The sequence below is a fragment of the Bos taurus genome, chromosome 11 (assembly GCF_002263795.3).
Source record: "Bos taurus isolate L1 Dominette 01449 registration number 42190680 breed Hereford chromosome 11, ARS-UCD2.0, whole genome shotgun sequence".
NCBI classification, from domain to species: domain Eukaryota; kingdom Metazoa; phylum Chordata; class Mammalia; order Artiodactyla; family Bovidae; genus Bos; species Bos taurus.
Genome location: NC_037338.1, coordinates 45,008,469 through 45,035,391, shown reverse-complemented (window position 1 = coordinate 45,035,391; position 26,923 = coordinate 45,008,469). Strand labels below are relative to the sequence as shown.

The 26,923-nt window shown below is 40.5% G+C and overlaps 2 protein-coding genes across 3 annotated transcripts; one reads left to right on the top strand and one right to left on the bottom strand.

Moving 5' to 3' along the window:
* Window positions 1-1,102: 1,102 nt before the first annotated feature.
* SLC5A7 (solute carrier family 5 member 7) lies at window positions 1,103-26,187 on the top strand. Of its 2 annotated transcripts, NM_001046116.2 has the most exons (9): window positions 1,103-1,316; window positions 2,555-2,782; window positions 7,005-7,118; window positions 7,859-8,014; window positions 13,049-13,197; window positions 14,013-14,156; window positions 16,890-17,043; window positions 18,918-19,135; window positions 21,458-22,190. In NM_001046116.2, exons 2-9 carry the CDS (start codon window positions 2,605-2,607, stop codon window positions 22,085-22,087), a joined length of 1,743 nt encoding a protein of 580 aa, NP_001039581.1. In that variant the 5' UTR covers window positions 1,103-1,316; window positions 2,555-2,604; the 3' UTR covers window positions 22,088-22,190. The 2 variants fall into 2 exon arrangements, with proteins under 2 accessions (NP_001039581.1, XP_059747158.1); XM_059891175.1 differs by lacking the exon at window positions 1,103-1,316 and having other exon boundaries at window positions 2,528-2,782; window positions 21,458-26,187.
* LOC132346577 (large ribosomal subunit protein eL39-like) lies at window positions 20,373-20,592 on the bottom strand. Its single transcript, XM_059891759.1, has one exon. The coding sequence runs from the start codon at window positions 20,539-20,541 to the stop codon at window positions 20,386-20,388; it is 156 nt and encodes a 51-aa protein (XP_059747742.1). The 5' UTR covers window positions 20,542-20,592; the 3' UTR covers window positions 20,373-20,385.
* Window positions 26,188-26,923: the final 736 nt, after the last annotated feature.

The window sequence follows — 26,923 nt, the reverse complement described above, 5'->3', positions numbered from 1 at the left end:
TGAAAGTTCATTTCCAAATCCAGTGTACAAAAACGGGGGATGTGCTGAAATTTTGCATCAAGAGAGGTGGACAGTCGTTAACAAACATGATTACTTATTCCATTAATTATTAGATTTTCATATTTCACTGCTTAATTCAGTGGCATGGATGGTGGAATACGGAGCTGAGTGGGAGAGTAGCCAGAGAGGCTGTCTTTCTCTCTGTGTGTCTCCCCTCTCCCTCCTCTCTCCCCTACACTCACACACTTATAGAAATACACACAGTTAACTATATCTATCTCCATAGATTGAGATCTATCGAAAGATAGATCTATCTAGAGATCTATCTCCATAGATGCAGAAATATAGCTAGATGTAAATACAGCTATAGACATGCAACTATACCCATGGATATATAATCTAGGTATCAGATATAATGTCTAGGTGTAGATAGATATTTAAAACTTTATAGCAGCAGCAGCAGCAAAATTTTACAGCACTGGAAAATGTACATTGGTGGGCAAGCAACCTGTTCAGCTCAACCTTGGCTGGCTGACATGACACCCCCATTGTTTCAGACCACTCCAAAGTGTAGAAAGGGTATGGATTTAAAATTGATTCTCGAAACCTTTGTGAGATGTCTTCTTCAAAGAACCAGAGAAGCAAGGATCAGCCTCCACCGGGGCCCGGGGAGGGGTCCTCACGCACCAGCGAGTGGCGCCTCAAGAAACCAAAGTCTGGGGGAGGCGAGACTCCCTAGACCCCTCCCCTCTGCCGGACCTCCAGAGACTCCACCTGAAAACAATTTCTTGAGACCCTCCCCATCTCCCCATTCCCAGCTTCCAACCAGAGTCGTGGAAAGTAGGAATTGGCAATGACTCCGGGGAATCGAGCCCCGCTTCCTGGAGGAGGGAGCGGGAGTGGCCGCGCCTCGCCCGCGTCGTCAGGCCGGGACCCCGCGGCGGCGCTGGCCCCGCGCCCAGAGCGCAGCCCGGCCCGCGGCTCCGGCGCGTCCCCTGCGCCCCACGCCCGCCGGCTCGCGGGGCACTTTGCTCTGACGTTCGCCTCCCCGGCTCTGACGACCGGCCGCCCTTATAAAGGGGACTGTGGCCAATACTGGATCGATCGCCTCTTGGCCGCGCCGAGCGCCCCGAGCCGCGCCCACACCTGTCAACTTCGCGCGCGCAACGATTCTGGAGACTCCGGGTGCGGAGCTTCGGGAGCGGACCCTCCTGGCCTGCCGCCCTGCGCCCCGACCACACGCCAGTGTCCCGTGCAGTCCCGGCCGAGAGGAGCCTGGACCCGCGGAGCGCTTCCCTGCGCGGCGGCCACTCCAGGTAGGAGCGCGTCGGGGCCACCCCTCCGACGCGGCTCTGTGCCTCCCTCCCGCGGGGACGCCCAGCGGGCCAGGTCTCGCAGCCTGGGTCCTTGGGTGCGAGCGGCTGTGAAGTCGGTGTGCAGTGGGGGCGCCGGGGACGCCGCGGGCTCAGGAGGGACCCTGGGGCGCAGAAGGATCCGCCCGGAGCAGGATAGGGGGAGACCTGCGGGTGGGGAGGGGAACACGGGGTGCTAAGGCTGCAAAGGCAAAGCTCACCCCTCACTCGCCACTCGCGCTCCTTTTGACTTCTCTGAGCCCAAGGGACGGAGGCTGGTTCTTTAGCCCAAGATCTGTCGCCCATCTGCATGCACGGAGGTCTGGCTTGCCCAAAAACTTGTCCGTGCCAATTGAGGAGAATGGATAGCCACGGGCACGAGAGGAAGATACGAGAGAACAAGAATTCTAGAAATTAAAGGCATTAGAACTTGACGCGTCTTTTCTAAGGGTCTTGTTTTTAGTGCTTGTGACGCTCCGCTTTGTTTCAAGCATTTCTGTATTATTAAGTCGTTTCCCTGTGTGTGCCACTGAGGGAGCAGGGGAGAGAGGGAAGACACTGGGTGGGAAGGGTTGAAGGAGGGAGACCCTCTAAATAGCACAAGCCTTTAGTGGCTGCCATAACTTAATCCTCCTGCACTTGTTGAAAATTGGAGGTCCATGTTGTTTTGAAGTTGATCTTCCTAAATTTTTTCCCCAGATATTTGCATGGCAGGTTACTTTTGGAACCACTCCCTGAAGATGTTTGAAAGGAGGGATGGGATGATGATTGAATGAACGAATGATTATGCATGGGTTCTCAGAGTGATCCTTTATGATGCATCTACACTCCTGAACAATTCTGGATTGAACAGTACAGTGGTTCCAAAGTAAATACAGACTTGCTGATTGTGAGTGACTTCTTGCCCAAGTTACCGGGTTAAAACACGACAAGGTTAATTTTACACTGCAAGAATTTAATACAAAATGAGCACATTCCTTAAACAGCAAAACCCCCATTTTCTCTGTTTCTTGCAAACCCAAGACAAGGTTCAGTTGTTGAACAGAAAGAGAGTGATGAAATGAAGGCTTGTTGGTAGCCACAGGTAAACTTCGGATTTCAATGCACTTCTTCTTTAAGTGGCCACCGCTCAGGAGCCAGCTGGTGTACCCGGGCTGCCTGTATTTGCTTGGCTGGCTTGTAAGGCATCTGTGTTTTCGCAGAAGTCTTAATGAAGTAGCTGCCGCGGCAGAGCCCAGAGCCCTCAGTGACAATGGATTTCCAGGTGGAAGGGCTGGTAGCCATCGTGGTGTTCTACCTTCTCATCTTGCTGGTCGGCATCTGGGCCGCCTGGAGGACCAAGAACAGTGGCAGTGCGGAGGAGCGTAGCGAGGCCATCATCGTGGGCGGCCGCGACATCGGGCTGCTGGTGGGTGGATTCACCATGACAGGTGGGTCCCCTCACGCCCACCTTTGTGCCATCCCTGCCATAGCTCTTCAGGGGAACAAAGCAAACCTCATTCTTTGTCCTTGAGTAAGTCTCTGTGTTCACTACTTATATATTTTTCAAATATTTTCAACCCAGTAGCACTGGACCAAATGATGTTATTATCAGTTACTGGACAGAATATCAGTGAGAGAAATCTGGGCTCTGGGCTGCTGGGTGGGTGGAAGCAGTGAAAACAAAGAGGCGGGGGAATGTGCAGAAGTGCCTGAGTCTCACAAGTTGTGTTTCTGTTCATCGATGTGATGTAGGCAGCACCTCCTTTTACTCCTTACTACAGGCATCAAGTTGTGACCGAGCTGTCTTAATGGATGCTAACTAGTTGATGAACACTAACCAGTGATGGTTTTAAAACTAAATAAGTCACTTTGGAGGCAGCCCAATTCCAAATTGATTGATGTCCTGTCTTGAAACCTTATTCTCCCATGTAGTGAAGTAATTTTACTCACAGGAAGACGATCACGTGTTATGAATCCACGGGTCTGAGGAAAAGGTTTCAGGAATACTGATACAAAAGGGAAACACCAGGGTGTGTCTTAGTAAGAATCCTTCAGCCACCAACTGCAGCTATCACCCATTCAAACCCCTCCATGCCAGAAGCCCCCAGAGTCTGTCCTCCTTTGCCCAAAGGTGGTTCTGATTAAGTGGTGGCTTGTTTTTCTTTTCTATTCTTCTCGGTTGTTAATGTCTTCAAATAATACTGAAAAACAACAATTTAAAATTATATCCATACTACCTCTTGATACATATTCACTAACATCACACATTTCATTTTAGAGTTATATTAGGTTTTTAAATATTAGCAATATAATCCATACCAACAGAATTACTATGAGTGCCCAGTGGAGAAATATCCCACTGGAAACCATATCAGAATGATAACCAAATTTCAGTCCTGAAGTGCTAGTTAAAAATCATTAACCCTGTATTTCAAAAAGTTTTCCAAACCAATCTGGGCAGACTGCATCCCTGTTTGGCCATTTGAAACCTACAGTGTCATAGAATAATTTATTGATGATCGATTCTGCCTCTCAGATAGTCACATTTTGTTTGTTTTACTCTTTGCCAACCATACATGGTTTTGTTCAATCTTCATGACAGCACTCGGAAGGGCTCTGGGCTACTCAGGACCCAGACTCGTGTGGTTAGTAAGGACCAGAGCCAGGTCTGGCGGCCACACAGTGAACCACACCCAACCTCTCCCCACTTCTCCATAAAGGTACCCAGGGTGAAAAGAGCTCTCTTTTACCCTCTGTTTCTCATTTTTTGTACATAAACACACATACAGAAAAAAAATGTATTTTACAAAATATTTTCTATGATGCATAATAAACAAAACCAGAAAAAATACAAAAACATGAAGAATAAGAATCACCCACTTACCTATCACCTGCAGATGTTTACTGAAACGTTGGTGCAGATTTTCTTGTTTTTTTTTTTCTTATTATCCAGCTGTTGATGAACAATACAGGCACCTTTGTATCTTCATCTTCAGTTTTCATTAGAGCACAAACAAAGACCCACATGGAATACTGGTATCTGAAGTGAATTAAAGCATTGTAATTATATCTCCCTCAGATTTCTCTTTTGACAAAGAAAATAAGAAGAAAAGCAAAATAAAATGACAGTTGTTTATTTCCCTCAAATGGTTGAAAAGAATAAATAAACTGTTGCATACAAAAGTATTTTATTAATTGTAAATTATAATAACTTTCTAATACTCTAGTTAAATAATACATTAATTATGTTCATAAAGATAATATCTCAGAATTTGTTCTTTTATCATTTAGAGTGATTTTAATCTAATAGGCTATTAAACTATATTGAAAAAATTTGAATTATGATATTTCTTATAACGCGTCCTGCTCGAACTTAGCTTTTAAAGATTTTTTCTCAGAACCAAACAGAGCCTTGATCAATATCATAGTTCAATTAAAATCTGAACCATATTATCTAAACTTGTCAGATTCATTGATTGTGTTATTTGATAAGGAATAAAAATTGAAAATAAAAATGCATATGATTTAAAAGAATCCTTGTTCTCAAGAATCTGACGTGAAAATATACGAACATGCAAATGACCATATTGATAACAATAGAGGGACTTTAATTACAAAAAGTACCCAAGTCTGCCTGTCTATATTATAATACTTTAATACAATAGTTTGTAATTATGATATTTTAACTCAAGCACCAGTTTTCTTTCTGGAAATGGAGAGGAGACCTACACAATGCAAACTGATCACTAATAAATGTTGTGCTAATAAGACCCAATAAGATCACTAATAAGACCAACAGGCATTTACTTAACGTGGCAAAACATTTCCTGTGTGGTGTTCGGAGTCACAGATGACTGACAGGAAGGTGAGGTCTCAGGGGCTGTGCTGTGAGAAGTCATTGCTCTAGGTCCTGGTTACTTGCCATTTGTGGGAGGTTGGGAAGGAAAGTCTTTAAAATTTCACCAGGTTTAGGATAAGAAAAGCACATCATAGCATTTGTTATTGATCACCACCATGGAAAAGCCGCTGTGAAGATGGGGTAGCTGCTAAATATCATTTGTCCACTTGAGGATTTTGTGTATAAACTCTCCATTTGTGTATGTAAAGTTCCTTTGCAGGCAGGTCTTTTCATATTGACCTTTTAAAAATTGGATCAACCACTGAAGGCTCTCTCTCCTTTGCTTTGGGTTTGGATTAAATGCCAGATAAATTTTGGCAAGAAACACTTGTCTTTGGCAGTTTCATAAACAAGTTATTTGTTTTATGAACATTCTAACTGTGAAATTTCAGAGAATTTTTCAGAGTCAAATTTTATTCCCCATTGCAGCCCAGAATTCAGTCTCATATTTGGTAAGCTTCATGCCAGCCTCTATTCCTCATAATTTTACAGCAATTATACCTAGGGATTATTGTAAATAGTTTGACAATACTTTTCAAAGGGTATAAACTGCCAAGATTAGAGTGTTCCATTAACTTTAGCATTTCAGCAAAAATCAACTACTACAGTTCTTCTCAGAGAAAACGATAGAGTTTATAGATCATTTTGGACCCAAAGTTGTTTAATCAAAACATGCTTTCTTTGATTCTATGTCCTCCCTTCTTCAGCTGTTATGCTACAATAATGTTATTAAATAATATCTGAAGAAGACATAGTTCTTATTATTCTTTATGAAATATCAAATGTCTGCCTGAAAGACCCAGATTAGAACAAAGACTTGCAAATGAGCATGCATGCAGTCAACATTTTAATTCTCCTGAAGGCTGACCCAAACCCTAAGTGTAGGTCAGGTGTAGGTCAGACCTACACCTAAGTGTAGGTCTCTATCCAGAGACAGAGAAGGAAAAAGCAATTTAAGCTCAATTACATCACCTGGCACCCTCCTCCCTCCACTTCCTTAACAGTGTAAGGTAGTAAGTACAACTACATTATCATTTAAAATAGATTTGCCAAAACCCTATGCATGTTTATGAAGTGACTCTATTAATGGAAAGCACCCACACCCACAACCACACATGCAAACATGCACACACACACACACACACACACACATACACACTTCACTCCTTGAAGACAATAGTCATTATCAATGAGGAAAGATCAATACAATTAAAATAAAAGGCCCTTGAAATCAAGACACTTGACTCCATGTTATGGAAGCAAGGGGAAGAATTGTAGCATTATTAAGAATGGAGGCAGTCGTGAAATATATCACATATGATCTCAGACTTTGTGATATTATAATATCATTTCAAAATGTTCATGACTCGGTGGATTTAGAAAATATCCAGGGCAACACTGTTCAGTGAAATATGATGTAAGCCACAAATGTAATCTTCAATTTTCTACATATCACTTTTTAAAAAGCACAAAAAAATAGGTGAATTAATGTAAATAATAGAATTACTTAACTCAGTATGTTGAGAATGTTTTAATTTTGTTGTGTAACCAGTACAAAAAAGATTAAGAAGTCTTAACACTTATTTTTCTATGATGAGTCTTAGAAATCCAAAGTGCAGTTTTCACTCTTCAATCACTTCCACCCAGACCAGCCATGTGTCTGGTGGCAGTCCCACAGGCCTCTCGGGGCTCAGGGGCACCCTGTGGGGCCAAGCGGGTCTCAGGGACAACAGGCATGATACATCTCCCCTTCGCTCCTCATCCTGTTTCAGCCACCTGGGTTGGAGGAGGCTACATCAACGGGACAGCGGAGGCCGTGTATGTTCCAGATTACGGCTTGGCGTGGGCTCAGGCACCCATTGGATATTCTCTTAGTCTGATTTTAGGTAAGAAAAGCTTTATACCCGAGTGACTCAGTCAGTAAAGCATAAAGATCAGGAGTATAAATAGCAACCGAAAGAATAAGTCAAACAGCATAACTATTGTGGGAAATGCCACCGGAAATCCCACCGAAGTCACTGTTATCAGGAAGTGGTAACACGAATGTGTAGCTGACTGGATCTCTTGATTATGGAATATGTAGAAAAAATTCCCTTGATCATTTTGCAATCAGCACAGTGAATTTCTTAGTGTAATGATGTTTTTTATTTCCAAAATAGTGTGGACATATCATTAAAAATGAATCAATTTGAATGGTACCTGAATATCTTGTTGTAAATCAAACTAATAAAAGATCAAGAATATTATTTAACACAGTTCCTATTTTTGTTTTATTATTTTGCTCTTAGAATACTTTTGTTGGATCTTGTGCTTAATCAAATAATACAGGTGCATAGACATTTAAGGGAGTGCTGAGCTGGTCCACGTTTTTCAGCCCAAATGATTTGGCCATGCTATGTACAGCCTTGGATGCCTACAACGGTCATTGTGTTAAGGAATTTCCATTTATTGCTAAATATTTCTTGGTCCTGTACTCACAGGATTTTGCAGACTGATTCCTCAACACATAGAAGTATTCTAAAAAATTCATTTCCTTTGAGAAATTATACACAGTAAAAGGTTAGCAAAGACTTTTATATTGCAGATTTTCAATTTTCTCTTTAACGCTTGTTTGAATTTCCTTTAGGTGGTCTGTTCTTCGCAAAACCCATGCGTTCCAAGGGCTACGTGACCATGCTAGACCCCTTCCAGCAGATCTATGGGAAGCGCATGGGTGGGCTGCTGTTCATCCCTGCGCTGATGGGAGAGATGTTCTGGGCAGCAGCCATCTTCTCAGCCTTAGGTGAGAACCAATGAAACATCCTTCTGCATGCAGGGAGCTTCCCAGGTAGTGCTAGTGGTAGAGAACCGACCTGCCAATGCAGGAGACATGGGTTCGATACCTGGGTCAGGAAGATGCCTTGGAGGAGGAAATGGCAACCCACTCTAGTATTCTTGCCTGGAAAATCCCATGCACAGAGGAGTCTGGCGGGCTATGGTCCATAGGGTTGCAAAGAGTTAAACACAATTGAAGTGACTTAGCATGCCCATGCACTCTGGTTGAACAAGTATTAGATACACAGTTTTACTATCTTCAGCCACAGGCCCCAGTGTCGCTTACCTAGATTAACACCACCACCCTGCTGCTTACAAGGCCACCCTTCTCCCATGGTCTTCACACAGTATATTAGATTGAATCCAACCACACCCCTTTACTGATTAAAACCAGACCTTTAAACTGGGCTGGAAAAGCTTCTTTTGGACTCTTCCTTCTCCCTTCCTCCAGAACTTTGCAAGCCCAGTGACCCCTCCTTAGGATGCACAGCCCCCGCTTTCCTTTCAAACCAGCCAGGAAGAGCCTTCAAATCTTCTACAGATGTCACCTCCTCCAGGCAGTCATCCTGAACTTTCCAGATGCCTTTCCTCTGGGATTCTGTAAGAACCAGAAAGTTTGTTTTCAGTGGATTTACTACTTTGTATTTATATGGCTATTTATCTATTTCTCAGTTTCCAAATGGTCACAAAAGGAATTATGAATTTCTTGAAGGCAGGGCCTGCATCTTATTAACACTTATTGTCCCATTACACATGAATGAATGAATGAATCACCCATAGCTACACTTTCTTCAAAGGAGAAAAGGAAAACAGCAGTCTTTCCTTTCTCAATGAATCCCATTTCATCCAGAGTGTTGGAGTGTAGACGTATTCAGGGATTTGAAAACTGAACTTAGACTCTTTGGGGTCTAACTTACTTCCAAGATCCATCCATGCTAAGGACAACCTGTCCTTGAGTTCTCAGCCCACTCATAAAACCTAGGAAGTGAGAGAGTTCAGTGGGATTGTGGGCAAGCTTCAGGCTCAGCACCCTCCCTTTTCATCCAGAATAAGTCTAAGCCATCCCACTGAATGTTGAGCTCCTTCCTGAAGACTCGCAGGGTTAGGCCTTCCTTGTCCTCCCTTTATGAGCTGTGTCTTTGTGTGACATCCAGGACACTGTCATCTCCATCTCCTCTTACAAATGGAAGCAATGGGCTTACATCTACAGTCAGGCTTTAAGTGGCCCAAAGAAAAGTCAGATGACATGAAGCTCCTGTGTTATGCATTAGACTACAGGCTACTCTTCTGCTTTCAGGGTTGTCATCAGATTTGGTCTCTGTAACATCAGATAATACTTTACACCACTCTTCACTCCTTTCTCTCTAGACTCCTGTATAATTGTATCTTATTTTGTTGGTCTCCAACTGTCAGATGAAGGAAGATTTAATGTAGAAAAGAAGTGAATTTAATAGGTAAATAATTTTCACTGTAATATTCAGTGAAAATATTGCACTTTCCTGGCACTGAGTGGTCATGCTCTACAACCATCCCTGCCGTATCCTCATGAAGTTTTACATAAACACACAGCTCCCTTCCCACCTTGCTCTCAGTAGCAATGGTAGTTTTTGTCATTGGTTTCAAAGCCAGAAAATTTTGGTTTTAAGAACAAACTGCCTGCTGAGATATCAAAAAAGGAGTGGGCTGAATATCTAACAGAATACAAAATGTTCACTCTCGCTGAGTAAGGATCAATTCATATAACAGAGCCCTAAAGGGAGAATAGAATGAAAACCTATTATTTCTAAAGTACTTTGGAAATATAAATCATAATAGCTAAACTCTGAACTTTGCTGCAATTAGTTATTTTAGCAATTACGTGTCTACATCTGTGTGTATGTCAACATACATGTAAAATATGTTAATGTCTCTCTCTTTACATACACATGTATCAAAGAACATTTATGAAAACATGACTGCTATTCTTGAAATATATGTTCTAGTAAAAAAAAAAGTATATTTCAATTTAATAACAGCTCTGTTTTCTTCAAAAATAATAGTTGGATATACTTCAAAATTAGTGTTTATTAGAAATAGCTTGGGACAAGATATTTTACCACCTTACTATGAATGTGCATAGCTCACCTGTAAAACTTAGGAGTATCTCAAACTGTCTTCTCGATATATATAAACATCCTTACAGCTTCTTAAAGAAATGTGTATTTACATAACAGATCAAATTCAGAGAATTTTTATAACTTTATTTTCAGTATATTTATTTTTCTGGCTGCATGAGTAAATTAATATTTCACAGCAGCTCTGGAAGTCTAGGTTTGGTTTTACTCACTACAAATGATGGAATGACTTAGAAAATATTTTAGAGAAAAAAATTCATTCCAAGCTTAATAGTGAAATGAAAGTCGGTGGCTTCTTAAAGCCACGGAGTTACTGCCAAATGACAGCTTTTACTAGAATGGCAACCCACTCCAGTGTTCTTGCCTGCAGAATCCCATGGACAGAGGAGCCTGGTGGGCTACAGTCTATGGGGTCTCAAAGAGTTGGATATGACTGAAGTGACTTGAAAGTGAAAACTGAAAGTGAAGTCTCTCAGTCGTGTCCGACTCTTTGCAACCCCATGGACTGTAGCCCACCAGGCTCCTCCATCCATGGAATTTTCCAGGTAAGAATACTGGAGTGGGTTGCCATATCCTTCTCCAGGGGATCTTCCTAACCCAGGGATCGAACCCGGGTCTCCTGCATTGCAGGCAGACGCTTTTACCATCTGAGCCACCACACACTAAACCCTACATCTTTAGACTCCTCATCCAGTGACCTTTCTTCTGTAACATGCAGCCTCCCTACCTTTGGAGGTGTAGGATTAATAGAAATTGCACTAAAGGGTGGAAAATTAAACAGTATTCAAAAGAAGTAGAGTAATAATTGAACTTTTCATAATTCATGGGCTGTAACTTTAAAATATTGTTATTACAGTAGAGAGCTAGACCAAAGGTGAATGGCAAAGAATTGCCACTAAAGTTTCAACATGAAGTGAATAGTCTTAGGAGAAAAAAAAATAACTTGTTAAATATCCATACAACAATAAGTCAGTTGTCCAAAGTCACTTGTAAATAACCAACCTCTTTCCTTTGTCTTCTGCTCCCAGTTATTTACTAAGATTTTCCTTTTCTCAATTGGTTTTTACTAAAGAAAGTAATTTAATTTTGATACTAAACCATGGGCTTCCCTTGTGGCTCAGCTGGTAAAGAATCCGCCTGCAATGCAGGAGACCTGAGTTCAATTCCTGGGTTGGAAAGATCCCATGGAGAAGGGAAAGGTTACCCACTACAGTATTCTGGCGTAGAGAATTCCATGGACTATATAGTCCATGGGGTTGCAAAGAGTCAGACATGACTGAGTGACTTACACTTTCACTAAACCAAAGCACTAAGCAGAAAATTCTTTTGAAAAATATTTTGCATTGTTATCTCAGATAACAGTATCTGAGATATCTCATACTGCTCTTTAGATAATGGATTTTCATCTCAGATGGGCTGCATATGCTATTAGCATGCAATTGAGAAGTGAGGATAGAATGTAAGATTGCAGTTAATAACTCAAATCACACGTGTTGCATGTACATTAGTGTGAGAGGAATATCATTGCTACATTTAATAATACAAGATATAAACTATACCACTCTTGAGAACAACAGGAAAGGGTGTGTAGAACAACAAGTGAATGCTGAACTGGCAGCCCAAAACTCCACAATGGTCCAGCTATCCATACCATGATATTAATATTCTATTAGAAATGTAGACATCAGCAAACACAATAAACAAAATCATAAAGTTAGAAAAGCATAGACTGACTTCTAAAGTGGCTTTACAATTTTGATGAATTTATAGTGATGAAAATCACTATAAAACATAATGCTTGCTGATATTGAGTTGCATGAGCTGTTTGTATATTTTGGATATTAATCCATTGTCAGTTGGTTTGTTTTCAAATATTTTCTCCCATTCTGGGGTTGTCTTGTCTTGTTTGTGGTTTCCTTTGCTGTGCAAAGACTTTTAAGGTCAATAGATCCCATTTATTTATTTTTGTTCTTATTCTCATTACTTTAGGAGGTGAGTCAAAAGGATCTTGCTGCAATTTATGCCAGAGTGTTCTGCTTATATTTTCCTCTAGGAGTTTATAGTGTCCGGCCTGGGTAGCCAATAAGAACTTACTACAGAGCACAGGGAACTCTACTCCATGCTCTGTGGTGACCTAAATGGGAAGGAAATCCAAAAAGAGGGGATGTTTGTGTACACATAGCTGATTCACTTTGCTGCAGAGCAGAAACTAACACAACATTGTAAAGCAACTATACTCCAATAAAAAAATTTTTTAAGGGAATATAAAAACCCTTAAAAATGATGCTAAATCTATGACTCTTCAGTACATTTGTATCCTAGGAACAAGATTGGAATGCTGCAGGAAAAGGAAATAAAATAAAAGTAATCTTTCATAAAATTGAAAAAGTTGGAAAGTGCAATTTTATTACCAGTTTTATTATTTTTTCCTGTGAATTTATTTCAAACCCTGATACCTTAGACCGTGTGTCATCTAATAAAAGCCGACAGAGGTCAGAGTTAATGCAAAAGAGCAAATCAATGCTAATTGTAAAATGAGAAGCTGGGTGGTTATGCTCATCATAAAGGCTTGTTTTTCTCATGGATGTGAGTAAATACACTGCATGTGTTCAACGAAGTCAGAGTTTTAGGCAGTCGGTGAAATGATTGCAAGACCTTATAGTAGTGTTCAGTTCAGTTTATGTCATGGAATTCTGTAATCAAGTCATGAGTTTCAGGTTTCCTCATAAATAAGTGAGCAAAGCACTAATTTCAGAAAGAACATTTTAGACTGTATGTGTATATGTGTATATAAACACAGATGTGCACAGGCACACTCAGGTTAGGAGTGAGAAGGAAGAGCTGGACTGTGGAACTTCAGCTGGGCTGTTCCCATCCCATCTCTGCAGGAGCCACCATCAGCGTGATCATCAGGGCCAGTGTGCACATGTCTGTCATCGTCTCTGCGCTCATCGCCACCCTGTACACCCTGGTGGGCGGGCTGTACTCTGTGGCCTACACGGATGTCGTTCAGCTCTTTTGCATTTTCGTGGGCCTGGTGAGTAGGGCCATTCACAGACTTCCTTCTTCCTTTCATCCTCCCTCCCGCCTTCCTTCATTTCTCCTTTTGTAAGAGATGACATGGTATTTCATACTAACTCGGCAAAAACTAATAGAAGTCCTATTTCCCCATCATGACTAACACACATTAAGTCATACAGTATTGGAAATTTTGCTTTTCTGTATGGATTACTTGGATGAAAAAACTCTAATCACATTGTGAGATTTTGACAGAAAAGTGCCCTCAGTTAGCTCTTAGAAAGCTCTGGGGGCTCCTTTCCTTCACGCCTACATTTGATGGAAACATGTGTGATCTTCCTTCAAAGACTTCTGTCAGAGTTAAAATTTAAACCGTGACCCTGATCTGTGTTTGTCTCTTAACCTTTCTATACATTAGTTATGGTTATGCCATGAGACTGCTCCTAGAAATTATTTTCATTCAAATCTTCCCAGTCACTTTAAGGAATGGATATCTTCTAATTCTAAGAAAATACATGTTTTATATATATATATGCTAACAAATATTCATGTTTTGTATAAACATATGTAAAGTTCTCGAATTCAATGTTTTCTTCCCAAAGGTTTTGCAGTCAATGTGATATGGCATAATTAGCTCAGAAGCTGACAATGTGTTACTCTAACTTTTCTAAATCAGTGTTCCATGGTGTCCATAGAGAACATGCTTCTAGGTCCTCCCCTGAACAAGAGGAATGACCAAGCTGTGCCATCTATGAGAAGAAAAAAAAAACTAATACATGAAATCTTGCATGTCCCAGATAGCCACACTAATGCTTTCCCGAACTCTGGTTGCAGTGGATCAGCGTGCCGTTTGCGCTGTCCAATTCTGCAGTTGCTGACATTGGCTTCACTGCCCTGCACACCAAGTACCAGAAGCCCTGGCTGGGGACCATCGAGCCATTTGAAATCTACACGTGGCTTGACAGCTTTTTGTTGTTGGTAAGTGACACACATGTCCATCCTCATCTCAGTGCTCATCACCACCCCTGGACACCCTGGTGAGTGGGCTCCCACTCCTTGCTCCACCTTCCCATCAGAGCTTCTGTTCATCAGCGGAGGCCAGATTGTACCTGACTTACAAACCTTGATGACCTATGTGTCCAGAGACATAGGTATGTAAATTATGTATATCAGCTCATACAGTCATTGAAACTATTGATGAAATATTTTTCAACATGGAAGATGTTAATGATAGATTGATTTACAGGTTGCAAAACAAAGGGAAAAGTTTTGGAAGCATATAGAGTGAGGCATGGGATTATGAATTTTAGAATTTCTCCTTGTTTTATTTTATTTTGTTTATTTTTGCTTTTGAGCTTGTTCAGTTTAGTTCAGTCACTCAGTCGTATCCGACTCTTTGTGATCCCATGAACTGCAGCACATCAGGCCTCCCTATCCATCACCAACTCCTGGAGTTTACCCAAACTCATGTCCATTGAGTTGGTGATGCCATCTAACCATCTCATCCTCTGTCATCCCCTTCTCCTCCTGCCTTCAATCTTTCCCAACATCAGGGTCTTTTCAAATGAGTCAGCTCTTCACATCAGGTGGCCAAAATATTGGAGTTTCAGCTTCAACATCAGTCCTTCCAATGAACACCCAGTACTGATTTCCTTTAGGATGGACTGGTTGGATCTCCTTGCAGTCCAAGGGACTTTCAAGAGTCTTTTCCAACACCAACACACTTCAAAAGCATCAATTCTTCTGTGCTCAGCTTTCTTTATAGCTCAACTCTCATATCCATACATGACTACTAGAAACACCATAGCCTTAACTAGACAGACCTTTGTTGACAAAATAATGTCTCTGCTTTTTCATATGCTGTCTAGGTTGGTCATAACTGTCCTTCCAAGGAGTAAGAGTCTTTTAATTTCATGGCTGCAATGACCATCTGCAGTGATTTTGGAGCCCCCAAAAATAGAGTCAGCCACTGCTTCCACTGTTTCCCCATCTATTTGCCATGAAGTGATGGGACCAGATGCCATGATCTTCGTTTTCTGAATGTTGAGCTTTAAGCCAACTTTTTGAGCTTGTATGGCTTTTATAAGACGGAAATTTTTCTGGAGCCAATATGTGAGATACTGATAAACAAGCAGATATCCCAGGATTTGGAGCCAATGAGAGAAACAGTCAAAGAAGCAACTTCAGTACATTGTGATCTGGGAAGTTCCCTCATCAATTCACTCACTCACATGATAAATATTTACTGAACACTGACTCTATGTCAGTTAGAGAATTGTCCAGTCTCCTCTCTAGCCACCCCCACACACCCTGACCTCTGCTTATACCAAATACATGGTGGTCTTATGGCTGCCTCTTGGTTTCTTTCTTTTTCATGTTGGATTATTTCCTAAGGACTTTCCTCCTTCCATCTCCACCCACTGACACCCCTTGATGTCCAAAGAAAGTGAAGTCGCTCAGTCGTGCCCGACTCTTTGCGACCCCATGGATAGTAGCCTGCACCAAGCTCCTTCACCCATGGGATTTTCAAGGCAAGAGTACTGGAGTGGGTTGCCATTTCCTTCTCCATGGAATCTTCCCAATGCAGGGATCAAACCCAGGTCTCTCACATTGTAGACAGACACTTTACTGTCTGGGCCACCAGGGAAGTGCTTTGATGTTCATTATTGTTCCCATAGTGCCTCTTTAGAGCATCAACAAATTATATTCCAGTTCAATGTCTCCAATTTTTTTATAATATATTCTCAATAAGAATGTTAAGCACAACCCCAGTGTAGGCATAGATTGCTTATATGTACTGTACTACACATTGTGTAGATCACTTAATAAAACAACAATCTCACAGTTAGGTACAAGGTAGAAATGAGTATAAAGAGAAATTCTATATTAAGAGAATTTTCTAAGAGAATCTTCTCTATATTAGAAAATACCTCAATGCTCTAGTTCTCCCAGAGGACAGTGATCTCAAGAGTAGAAACCACTTTTCACTCATCTTTGGGCTTCAAAACCATTCCATTGCCTGGCACATGACTGGGATCAAGAAATATTCATTGGGTTGTTTTGACTCAAATTACACTTCATGGTTTCAGAATATTAATGTTTTTGAGACAATTTTGTGGTGGTTGGAACTTCCAGATAAGAACAAATTGAAGGTTTCTGGATAGTTTTAACACAGCTTAAAGTGGGTAAGTTAAGGAAAAGAAAATCTTGTGCTATGTAATTATGAAAGAAAAGAACTTGAAGAAATCTGCACAGTTGAAACTGTGACAATGACAGCAGTGAAGACGAGTGGCATGTAGAACCATTTTCTATACTTCAGAGTCTTGCTTGTCACTATTCTGAATGTGATTATTAAAAAAAAAATCTCATTTAAAAAATACCCAGTAAACATATATACACTCCCATGTGTAAAATAGACAGCTAGTGGGGAGCTGCTATACAGCACAGGGAGTCCAGCCTTGCGCTCTGTGATGACCTAGAGGGGTGGGATGTCAAGGAGAGGAAGGCTTAGGAGGGAGGGGATATATGTATGCATATAGCTAATTCATGTTTTTGTAGAGCAGAAACCAACCTAACATGGAAAAGCAATTATCCCCCAATTTAAAAAAATTTTAATAAATAAAAATAAAACAGGAAATTTAAAAAAAATAAAAACAACTAATAGGTGCTATTTGCCTCCATTCATCCTGGGTCCCCATGGCTCCCATGCAGATGCTGGGTGGAATCCCGTGGCAAGCCTACTTCCAGAGGGTCCTGTCTTCATCCTCCGCCACCTACGCTCAGGTGCTGTCTTTCCTGGCAGCTTTCGGGTGCCTGGTAATGGCTCTGCCAGCCGTGCTCATTGGAGCCATTGGCGCATCGACAGGTAAACCTCTGGCAGCTTCACTGATTGACTCACTCAGGCTTCACCCAAGTTACCAGCGAGCACCCAGCTGCCCTCTCTCCCCCACTTTCCCCATTACCCCCATTGTGTATCTGCCTTTGTTATATAAGACGTCAACAGATCGTCTTATAGTTCAGACATTGTGTGACTGCTCACCTCACCAATAAGACATTTGTGAGCAGCCCCCAGCCCCACTGTTGGGATATTTATCAGCTGTGTATCTGGGATCTTGTCAGCCATGGTTCTCAACCAACATGCACACCGTCATCATCCAGGGAGGTGGAAGGACTAAAAAATACTCGTTTCTATCCTACTCCACAGGGATTTTCTGTTAGTGCCCTAAGACAGAGTCAGAGATCGGTGTTTTTAAAAGTTCCCTTGGTAAGTCAAACCTGAAAACCAGTCAGTAAGTGGGAAGCTTCTATGCAGCACAAGGAGCTCAGCTCTGTGCTCTGTGATGACCTAGAAGCGTGGGATGCAGGGGTAAGGGGATGTAGTTTGAGAGGGAGTCTCAAGAGAGGGTGGGGATATATATATATATGTATGTAGGGTTGATTCATGCTGTTGTGCAGCATAAACTAACACAACATTGTCAAGCAGTTATACTCCAATTTTTTTAATGGGGGAAAAAAAGTAGAAGTTGACCTGCCATCACCATAACCACCCAAGGATCACTTTGAACTTGAGGCTTCAGTTTACAGTTTCAATAGTTTGTTAATTAAAGGTTTTCTTTCTTGGAGAAATCAATCAATAAGTTTGTAAGTAAAGATAAACTAAAACACTAAGAGAATATCTTACTCAAAATTGGTAAAAAGAGTTTTATGACTTGCTTACCTCCCATTTAGCCTCTATCCTGAACATTTTTTAAGTTTCGTCCTTAATTTGATTGCACTTACTAATTACTCCTGACCCTTGGGTATTATTTCTAGTCCCATAATATTCCAGTTAATGCTATAAAACTGGCCACATAAAAGCATGGCTTTGAACAATTGTAATAGAAAATGAGGGGAGGAAAAATGGTAGGATCCAAGGAAAACCACCCCTATATGGTCCTATAATCATGACATTAACATTCAACAAATATAAAAGGAGCTATACTAAACAACTGTTAAAGCTTCTGCTGTATTCTTCTTACATACTAGTATAACTAAACAGTAAAGATTTATATCCAAAGATAAGCTTATATTTCAAGTCCTTCTACCACAGAGTCCAAAAACTGCCTGAAAATTTCAACCCCGTACTTGCACTTTTTATTCAATAAAAAGGGACTGTCTTTGATCCATTCATGTTTATTTCTAATAAGTGAAATTCAGTGCAAGAAGGAATTTACTTGAGAGAAAAATAACGCCAAGGAAGCTCCTACCACAAGGCTTTATCCAGGAAGAGAGTGGGTGAGAAGAGGCCCACTGTTGCCTTTATCCACTTATGAGTATAACTGAGCAATGAAACACTAAGTGTTCTCTCACATCTCCGTGTGGTTGGGGGAACCCTCTAGGCTTCAGCTTGAGAACACTTAATTTCAATGAGTCTGCACCAGATAACACCATTGTAACACTGCAGAAGAGAAATTTGTATTAAAAAATCTCACACCACCATATCCTGTGCAGGTCCTGTGGATAAGACTAAGTGTAACCAAAACCCATTAGACACCAGAATATAGGAGACAATGTCACTGGACCAATACATGGACTTGCCACCTAATTAAACTAACATACCCCACTGGACTAATTAGATTTCCCACCGATTAGACTACGTCACATGTTCTGAATTTATTTCGAAAGTTACCTAGTGAATAGAAGGACTCCAGATGGATGGATAGATGGCTCTTTGGCTGTGTTTGTTGTTTCTGTCAACAGCCTGGAACCAGACTGCATACGGGCCTCTTGCTCCCAGGGAGAAACAGGAGGCAGACATGATCTTGCCGATTGTCCTCAAGTATCTCTGCCCCGTGTACATTTCTTACTTTGGTCTTGGAGCCGTTTCTGCTGCTGTCATGTCCTCAGCAGATTCTTCCATCTTGTCAGCAAGTTCGATGTTTGCTCGCAACATCTACCAGCTTTCATTCAGACAAAATGTAAGAATAGTTATATTTTCTTTAACATTACATTGTTGTTATTGTTCTCATCCTTGCACTTACTGTGTAGGTGTTATTCTATATTATTAATAGTCTTTGTGAAAATCTGACCCTACTTTGATTCAGCACACAAGGTTAAATGATGATGCATTTTATTTACGTTGTATGTGAAGGTCCTTCATATATGTTGTATATGAAGGCTTCCCTGGTGGCTCAGACAGTAAAGAATCTGCCTGCAATGCAGAAGACCGGACTCTATCCCTGGGTCGAGCAAATCCTCTGGAGAAGGAAATGGCCACCCAGTTCAGCATTCTTGCCTGGACAAGTCCATGGACAAAGGAGCCTGGTGACTATAGTCCATAGGGTGGCAAAGAGTTGAACATAACTGAGTGACTAATACATACATAAAGGTTTTTAATGCATGCTATTATTCACTCTAATACTGAAGGACATGCATCAGTATAACTATTTCCCAAGAGGTGCAGTCATATTGCAATAATTTAAATGTCTTCTCTTTCTAATGAAGGAGTAACAAAACCTAAAATATCTTAGAAAAACTTCCAGTTTAAATACAGTAAGAAACTCAGGAAACCCTGGTGTAGGCAGAACATAGTGAGTCATTATTTCATAGATACCAGTGTCATGCTTGTTTTGCTCTTCACTTGAACCCCAAGTCCTCCTTTGTCAGGAAATAGCCTCTCAATTTGATTTTCCTCATTGAATCTGAGGGCATAGAGCAGCACACTCATGGTCACCAAGGGGCCCGTAGCCCTCTACACCTTCTTCCCTCACTCAGGCTTGGCTTTCCGTAAGTTTTCTAGGTCATAGTTCACACAGTGGTCTCACTTCTTGTGTTGTGTGTGAAAATCTTTGTTATTACCAACACAATGATCTTTCTAAATTGAAGGCAAAAAAAATAAATTTTACAAAATACACAAACAATAATTTATTGATTATGTATGGTTTTTTAATTGCAGATGAATAAGGTTGTGCTTAACAGTGAAATGAGATACATAAGGAATTAATCCTCCAGAGTACCCCTTTGTGTTGCTATTAGCAATGCTTTGCTTTATTTATTTATTTTTTTAACAGTTCCATCGTTTCATATTTATTACTGAGTCTCAGACTGATAGTGAGGAAATAACATCAGGAGCCAAGCATTACAGTAGTGATGTTCTCACTGTGGTTTGGCTGCTTAAAAAAGTGGTCTTAACATGTGTGCCACACATGTTATAGACCCAGCTTGCTTCTTATAGACCCAGCTTGGTTCTTCTCCAATGTCTTCTCTTGGAGCTGTAGCTGATTTTATTGCCAGTTTTCATTTGAATCCATTGAGGAACGGGACAATTCTGCTTTTGTTTCTTGGCCAGGAATCGCTTGATCCTGAAAGTCTTGTGAGAAGACATGCTGAGAAGAGAACTCAACCGCACATAGGATGGCGGAGAAGAGAAAAGAGCAATGCTTTGCTTTAGATTCTAATCTGCATTCAATTCCTAATTTTTCAATTTTCAAATTTCCTTTCTCAGCCTTCACTTAAATACACAATGTATAATACTTTTTTGAAAGTGAAACTGAAAATCCTGTCATGTCCAACTCTTTGCAACCCCATGGACTATGCAGTCCATGAAATTCTCCAGACCAGAATACTGGAGTGGGTAGCCTTTCCCTTCTCCAGGAGATTTTCCCAACCCAGGGATGGAACCCAGGTCTCCTGCATTGCAGACAGATTCTTTACCAGCTGAGCCACAAGGGAAGCCCAAGAATACTGGAGTGGGTAGCCTATCCCTTCTCCAGCGGATCTTTCCGACCCAGGAATGGAACCGGTGTCTCCCCTGCATTGCAGGCACATCCTATACCAACTGAGCTATCAGGGAAGCCCATAATACTTTTTTAGTTTCATGATTTTTTAAAAGCTTATAAACTATTCTTTGAAAACAATATTTATAGGATGTTTTACAAGTATTGCCACATAGCATCTAAGTGGTCCCATTTGTTTTGTAAGGCCGTTAGTAGAGGAAGCCAGACAGGCCATGCCCCCTCACTCCCGCATTGCAGCATCTTGCGTCTCTTTCTGACATTCAGCGAGCAGCGCAAAGGTGCGCTCTGGTTCCTCCATACCGGTCACTGAAACTCCTCCCCAGGTCCACCATGGAGGCCACCTAGATTGCTCTGTTCCTTGCTGCTGGTTTTACCTGTAGGCTGTGCCATTTGAACCAGAGTTGTTCTTTAGGGCAGCTTTAAAGCACAGGAAGGCATCTCATTCTCCTCCTGGAGAAGCCCGCACTTTCTGAGAAAAACTGACTCGATGGCAATTTCTTACAGGCTTCTGACAAGGAGATAGTCTGGGTCATGCGCATCACGGTATTTGTGTTTGGAGCTTCTGCGATGACCATGGCCTTGCTAACGAAGACGGTGTATGGGCTCTGGTACCTCAGCTCTGACCTGGTCTACATCATCATCTTCCCGCAGTTGCTCTGCGTGCTCTTCATCAAGGGTACCAACACGTATGGGGCCGCGGCAGGTTACATCTCGGGCCTTTTCCTGCGAGTCACTGGCGGGGAGCCCTACCTGAACCTGCAGCCTTTGATCTTTTACCCTGGCTATTACATTGATAAAGGTGGCATATATAACCAGAGATTCCCATTTAAAACCCTTGCCATGGTGACATCATTTTTATCCAACATTTGCATCTCCTATATAGCCAAATACCTGTTTGAAAGTGGAACCTTACCACCAAAATTGGATGTATTCGATGCTGTTGTCGCAAGGCACAGTGAAGAAAACATGGACAAGACGATTCTGGTTAGAAATGAAAACATTAAACTAGATGAACTCGCACCTGTGAAGCCACGGCAGAGCATAACTCTCAGCTCGACCTTCACCCATCAGGAGGCCCTCCTGGAAATGGATTCAAGTCCAGAGGGCTCTGGGACTGAGGATAATTTACAGTAACCACATCTGCATCAAACTCTGCTTTCTCAGATGAGACACTAGAGCAGACTAGTCCTGGAAGTGTGGTTTGCAGCATATACAGTATATTAAAAAAAAAAAAAAATAACAATGAGCAGGACAAAAATCCATAGAGTAGTTAGCTTGCACACATCCAAGACAAGTCAGAAGGAAGCACCCTTGAAGCAGCACCTCTCTCTCCTTCATGGACACGTCTCATCTTCATTTAATTTTGACTCTTGGCAGTTTTGTTAAGTATCTGAACATGACTAAAATCCCACTCAAAAAACAGAAAGCCAAATAGAGTATTCACCTTAATTATGGAAAAAGGGAGTTTAGATATGAGAAAGCCAAGGAGTTTGAGTAGCCTTGATCCTGACCTTGTTGGAGAATGCCCTGAGAGTGTGATTTAACTATCACACTGAAGTTATAAGAATAATTCCTGTCACTCCACTGGATGATACAATGAATTTGTCAGCTGATTTCTCTGGTGTGATGAGTAATTTCTTCTTTCCTGTTAACTATAACATTTGCTGAATATGCAGTTTGTTTCTCTTTTACTGGTGATGTGTGTTATCCTGAGAGCAGGCAAAGCAAACAAAAAAATATTGTGTAGCAGCATGTCTTGACATGCAAGGTAATAGTAAGGTAGAGTGCATCTTGGTAGAGTATTCCTGGCTCCTTTGGGTGTATCTAAAACTACCATACAACTACCATATGCATTGGGGAAAGTACGTACAGTGAGAAAGGCGTGATCATTAGGCAATCTGGCAGTGATAAATCAAGAAGGCCATTAAGTAGAAAGTGCCAGGAACAGTAGTGAATTTTACCTTCATCTGAGGTTTGGAACATTTTGCTTCATGACAAAAATGTCATCTCTTGACCGTCTGTTTGTACTAGAAGTGAAATTGAGCCACTTATAAGGTGAGATAGCTACAGGGCCTATCAAAGTGAGAGACAAACCACACTACTGAAAGTAGTAAAACTAGAAAAGTAAAACCATTCAATTTTGAGTGTTTGTTAATGAGGCTGGTTTGTTAATGAGTGTCAGGAGAGCTACTCTGCAGCACATTTTTGCAGAAGCCAGTCTTAGGTACTAGACAAATCACTACTACAAGTGGTATACAGTGGATTTTAAAATGCAGAAGAAAGGAGAAAGTAAAAATACATCCTAAAGGAAAGAAGCCATCAATTTTAACATTTGGTATCTACATAACTTTCATGAGGTTGGTCATTGAATATTGTTTTACTTCTTTTCTGGAGTTAAAAAAAATGTGTATATTTATACATTATGGTTTGTATCCATTTTAGAATTTTAAATGTTTTTCCACCAGTCACACAATAGAAATAACTGGAGCTACTTCTACAAAAGCAGAATGAACTAATCAGCTGAAAAGTTATCTGAACATTTGATCCAATAAAGGAAAACAGTCTGAGTCATTCAAACTAACACAATTATTCAAAAAAAAAAAATTCTTTTTTTAGCAATTCATAGACAAAGTGAAGTGAATTCAGTGTCAACTTTAAGTCCAAAAGTTGTGTTTAGGAAGCTAGAATTCCTTGTTTATTGTAATTGTCTAAAGGCAACAAATAATAATTTCCTTTGTTATTAAGTGAAATGAAAGTCATTCAGTCACGTCCAACTCTGTGACCCCATGAACTATAGCCCACCAGGCTCCTCTATCCATGGGATTTCCCAAGCAAGAATCCTGGAACGGGTTGCTGTTTCCTTCTCCATGTTATTAAACATGAATTTAATTTACAGGGTAATTCTTAAATATGAAAATAAGTAACTTTACTTGTCATTCCCATATTTTAATTGTCATTCCCATATTTCCAGTCCATGGGGTCACAAAGAATCGGACATGACTGAGTGATTAACACTTTGACTTTCACCCATATTTTTAATGATTTATCCAAACATCATGGTGAATAAGACATTGCATTCAGAACTTTTACAAAACATCAAATATAACCTAAATGAAAAGAGAATTGTTGTTACTCATCTATTTGCTCAGCATCTGCTCTATGTCCACTGTTCTATGGAGTGCTTGAAAAGAAGCACATTTTGGGGACCAGTAAGTATGGGAGTCCCAAAGTTCTTGTACATGGGTTGAGAGAAGAACCAGGAAGAGGCCACACATTTTTTAAAAAAACTACAAAGGTGGGAATTTCTGACATGTAAAGGTAGTTAACTGATGCACTGCAGCTCCTAGCAAGTATGCTACTTCTCTTTCCAGCACTCTGTGTAAATAATTATTTTCACCCACTTCATCACTGTAAATTTTTGTTTCAACCCCTTTAGTCAGTCTTCCGTAAAAACACATTACCCATGTTATAGTAGCATGAAATAGAGAAGTAGTGTCTCTACTGATATTATATTTTACAATTTTGTTGGGTAACAGTTGTCTAATGACCATATTTAAATCCAGTGAAAAAGAATAAATACAAATAGTGAAATTTTCTCCCATTCTGTTCATTTTGTAATAGTAGAAAGATAAAGTGGGAAGAGCATTCACCTTGTCCCAAATGTTAAAAACCGGAAAGCTTAAATGCTTTAAGCTAATAAATAATATTCTGTTTTTATTTAACTTACTATTTCTTTCCTACTTTCAAACCAGATATACATAAAAACTAGATTAGTGTAAAACACACCTGTAAATGCTTAAACATTAGCAAGATGATTCTTTTAAAAGGACAAAAAAAGTTGAGTATCCAAAGGAATGAAATAGCAATTATAATGTCTTTATTTAGGCTCATTTACACACAAACTCCCCAATTTCCAAGGAAAAAACCAAGTTGTGAGATGTGGTAGACAATGCTTTGTGCTCATCACTTGCTCTGTCTTGACATCATGGGAAGCATTCACAGCTTTGCAAACTTCTGTTTTTCCTTGGTGGACCTAATTTTCAAAAACCCATTCTCAATAAAAGTGAAACAGCAACATCTCAAACACCACTGTATCAGTCTTTGGAGGTGATATCTGTGGACAAAGCATAGGAATAAAACACAGATTTTATTTTCATACTTTTACAAAGAGTGTAACGTGTTTCTTGTGTCATTTTCATGTTTCTTTTCATACATAATTTTCAAAATAACAAGCTCATAGCTGAACTGAAATGTCAGGAACAAACTTCCAAACAGTGTTAAAAGCCAACTTCATCGCCAATCTTATAAGTAATGAATTTGATGTGAATATCAAATGAATGTAAGCTTGAAATGAGTGAATCTTATGTAATGGCTGTTAGTTTTTAAAATAATAATAATAATAATGAGCTAGCGTTGTATTTTAAACATAAATGTGGCTTTTTCTTTTTAGCCTTTAAGAAAATGTACTCTGGTATAATGTATAATTTATTGTAAGTTTGCTACGGAGCAGATAGATACATATAATAGTTCTAAATGTATATTTTTGTTTGTCAAAGTATTATATAAACTGTGCTTAAAATAAGTAGATTTGCAACTGTTGTAAATGTTTTAGGTGTAATGGCATCATATTAAATTGTGCTGGTGCAATTCAGGCTACTACCGCCTAGGTTTGGCTTTTGGGGGCCCCTCTTAAAAGGAATATAGAGGGTGCGTCCTTGCAGCAACAGAGATGGACGTGGAGATTATTGTACTGTGTGAAGAAAGTCAGAGAAACAGGAAGATAAAAGTAAACTTATTTACAAAACAGAACAGACTCACAGACATAGTGAACCTACACATGGTTACCAGAGTGGAAGAATGGGGGGATGAGATAATTAGGGCATTTGGGATCGACTTGTGCATATTGTTCTATTTAAAATGGACCTACTGTATAGCCCAGGGATCTCTGCTCAATGTTACGTGGCAGCCTGGAGGGAGAGAGGTTTGAGGGAGAATGGATATATGTATATGTATGGCTGAGTCCCTTTGCTGTTCATCTGAAACTATCAATTGGCAATACTCCAATATAAAATAAAAAGTTTTAAGAAAAGACAGTTATGCACTGAAACTGAAATAAACCATCTTGTTACCAGAACACATGAAAACACTAAATGGAAATATAACACCAGGCATAAATCTTGGGGCAATACATGATATCATAGCTCAAAAAAACAAATGAGAATTAATTTTCTTGGAAAAGAAGTTCTATCACTGTACACAGCTCTTTCTTTAAACCAAAGAAATCAATAGACATTATATCTATTCCATTAATATCAAGAAGATCTGCTTTTAAAAACCATGATAACATTCTGCTCATTGGTGATTTAGGATACACCCCCAATCGTTAGGTGATGAATTGGTTCTCTTTGTGTTGCAAGGATATACTTCATATTTCTTATCTCAGGGGCTCCTCAGGGGTCTTTGTTGTTGTTGTTTAGCCACTCAGTCATGTCCAACTCTTTGCAAACCCATAAACTACAGCCCACCAGGCTCCTCTGTCCATGGGATTCTCCAGGCAAGAATACTGGAGTGGGTAGCCATTTCCTCCTCCAGGGGATCTTCTCAGCCCAGGAATCTAACCAGCTTGTCCTGCATTGCAGACAGATTCTTTACCACTGAGCCACCAGGGAAGCTTCCTCAGGGAAGGTTCCTCAGAGGAACCTAAGTCCCTTCCACCTTAGTCACTAGCCTACAGATGTATACAGGGAGTAGGGGGCTTGGTTAGCTTCAGGATGAAGGAAGAAAGAGATAAGTAGTTTGGGCAGGAAATATCACATCAGTTTGCCTGCCATATGCACACATTTCTGGAGAACACATATATTTGCTTTACACAAATCTATAATATCAGGGAAATTATTAAGAGCTAGAAAGGAGAATTGAGAATATGATATTGGAGCTGGTATATGCCTTCTTCCAGAGAAGGCAATGGCA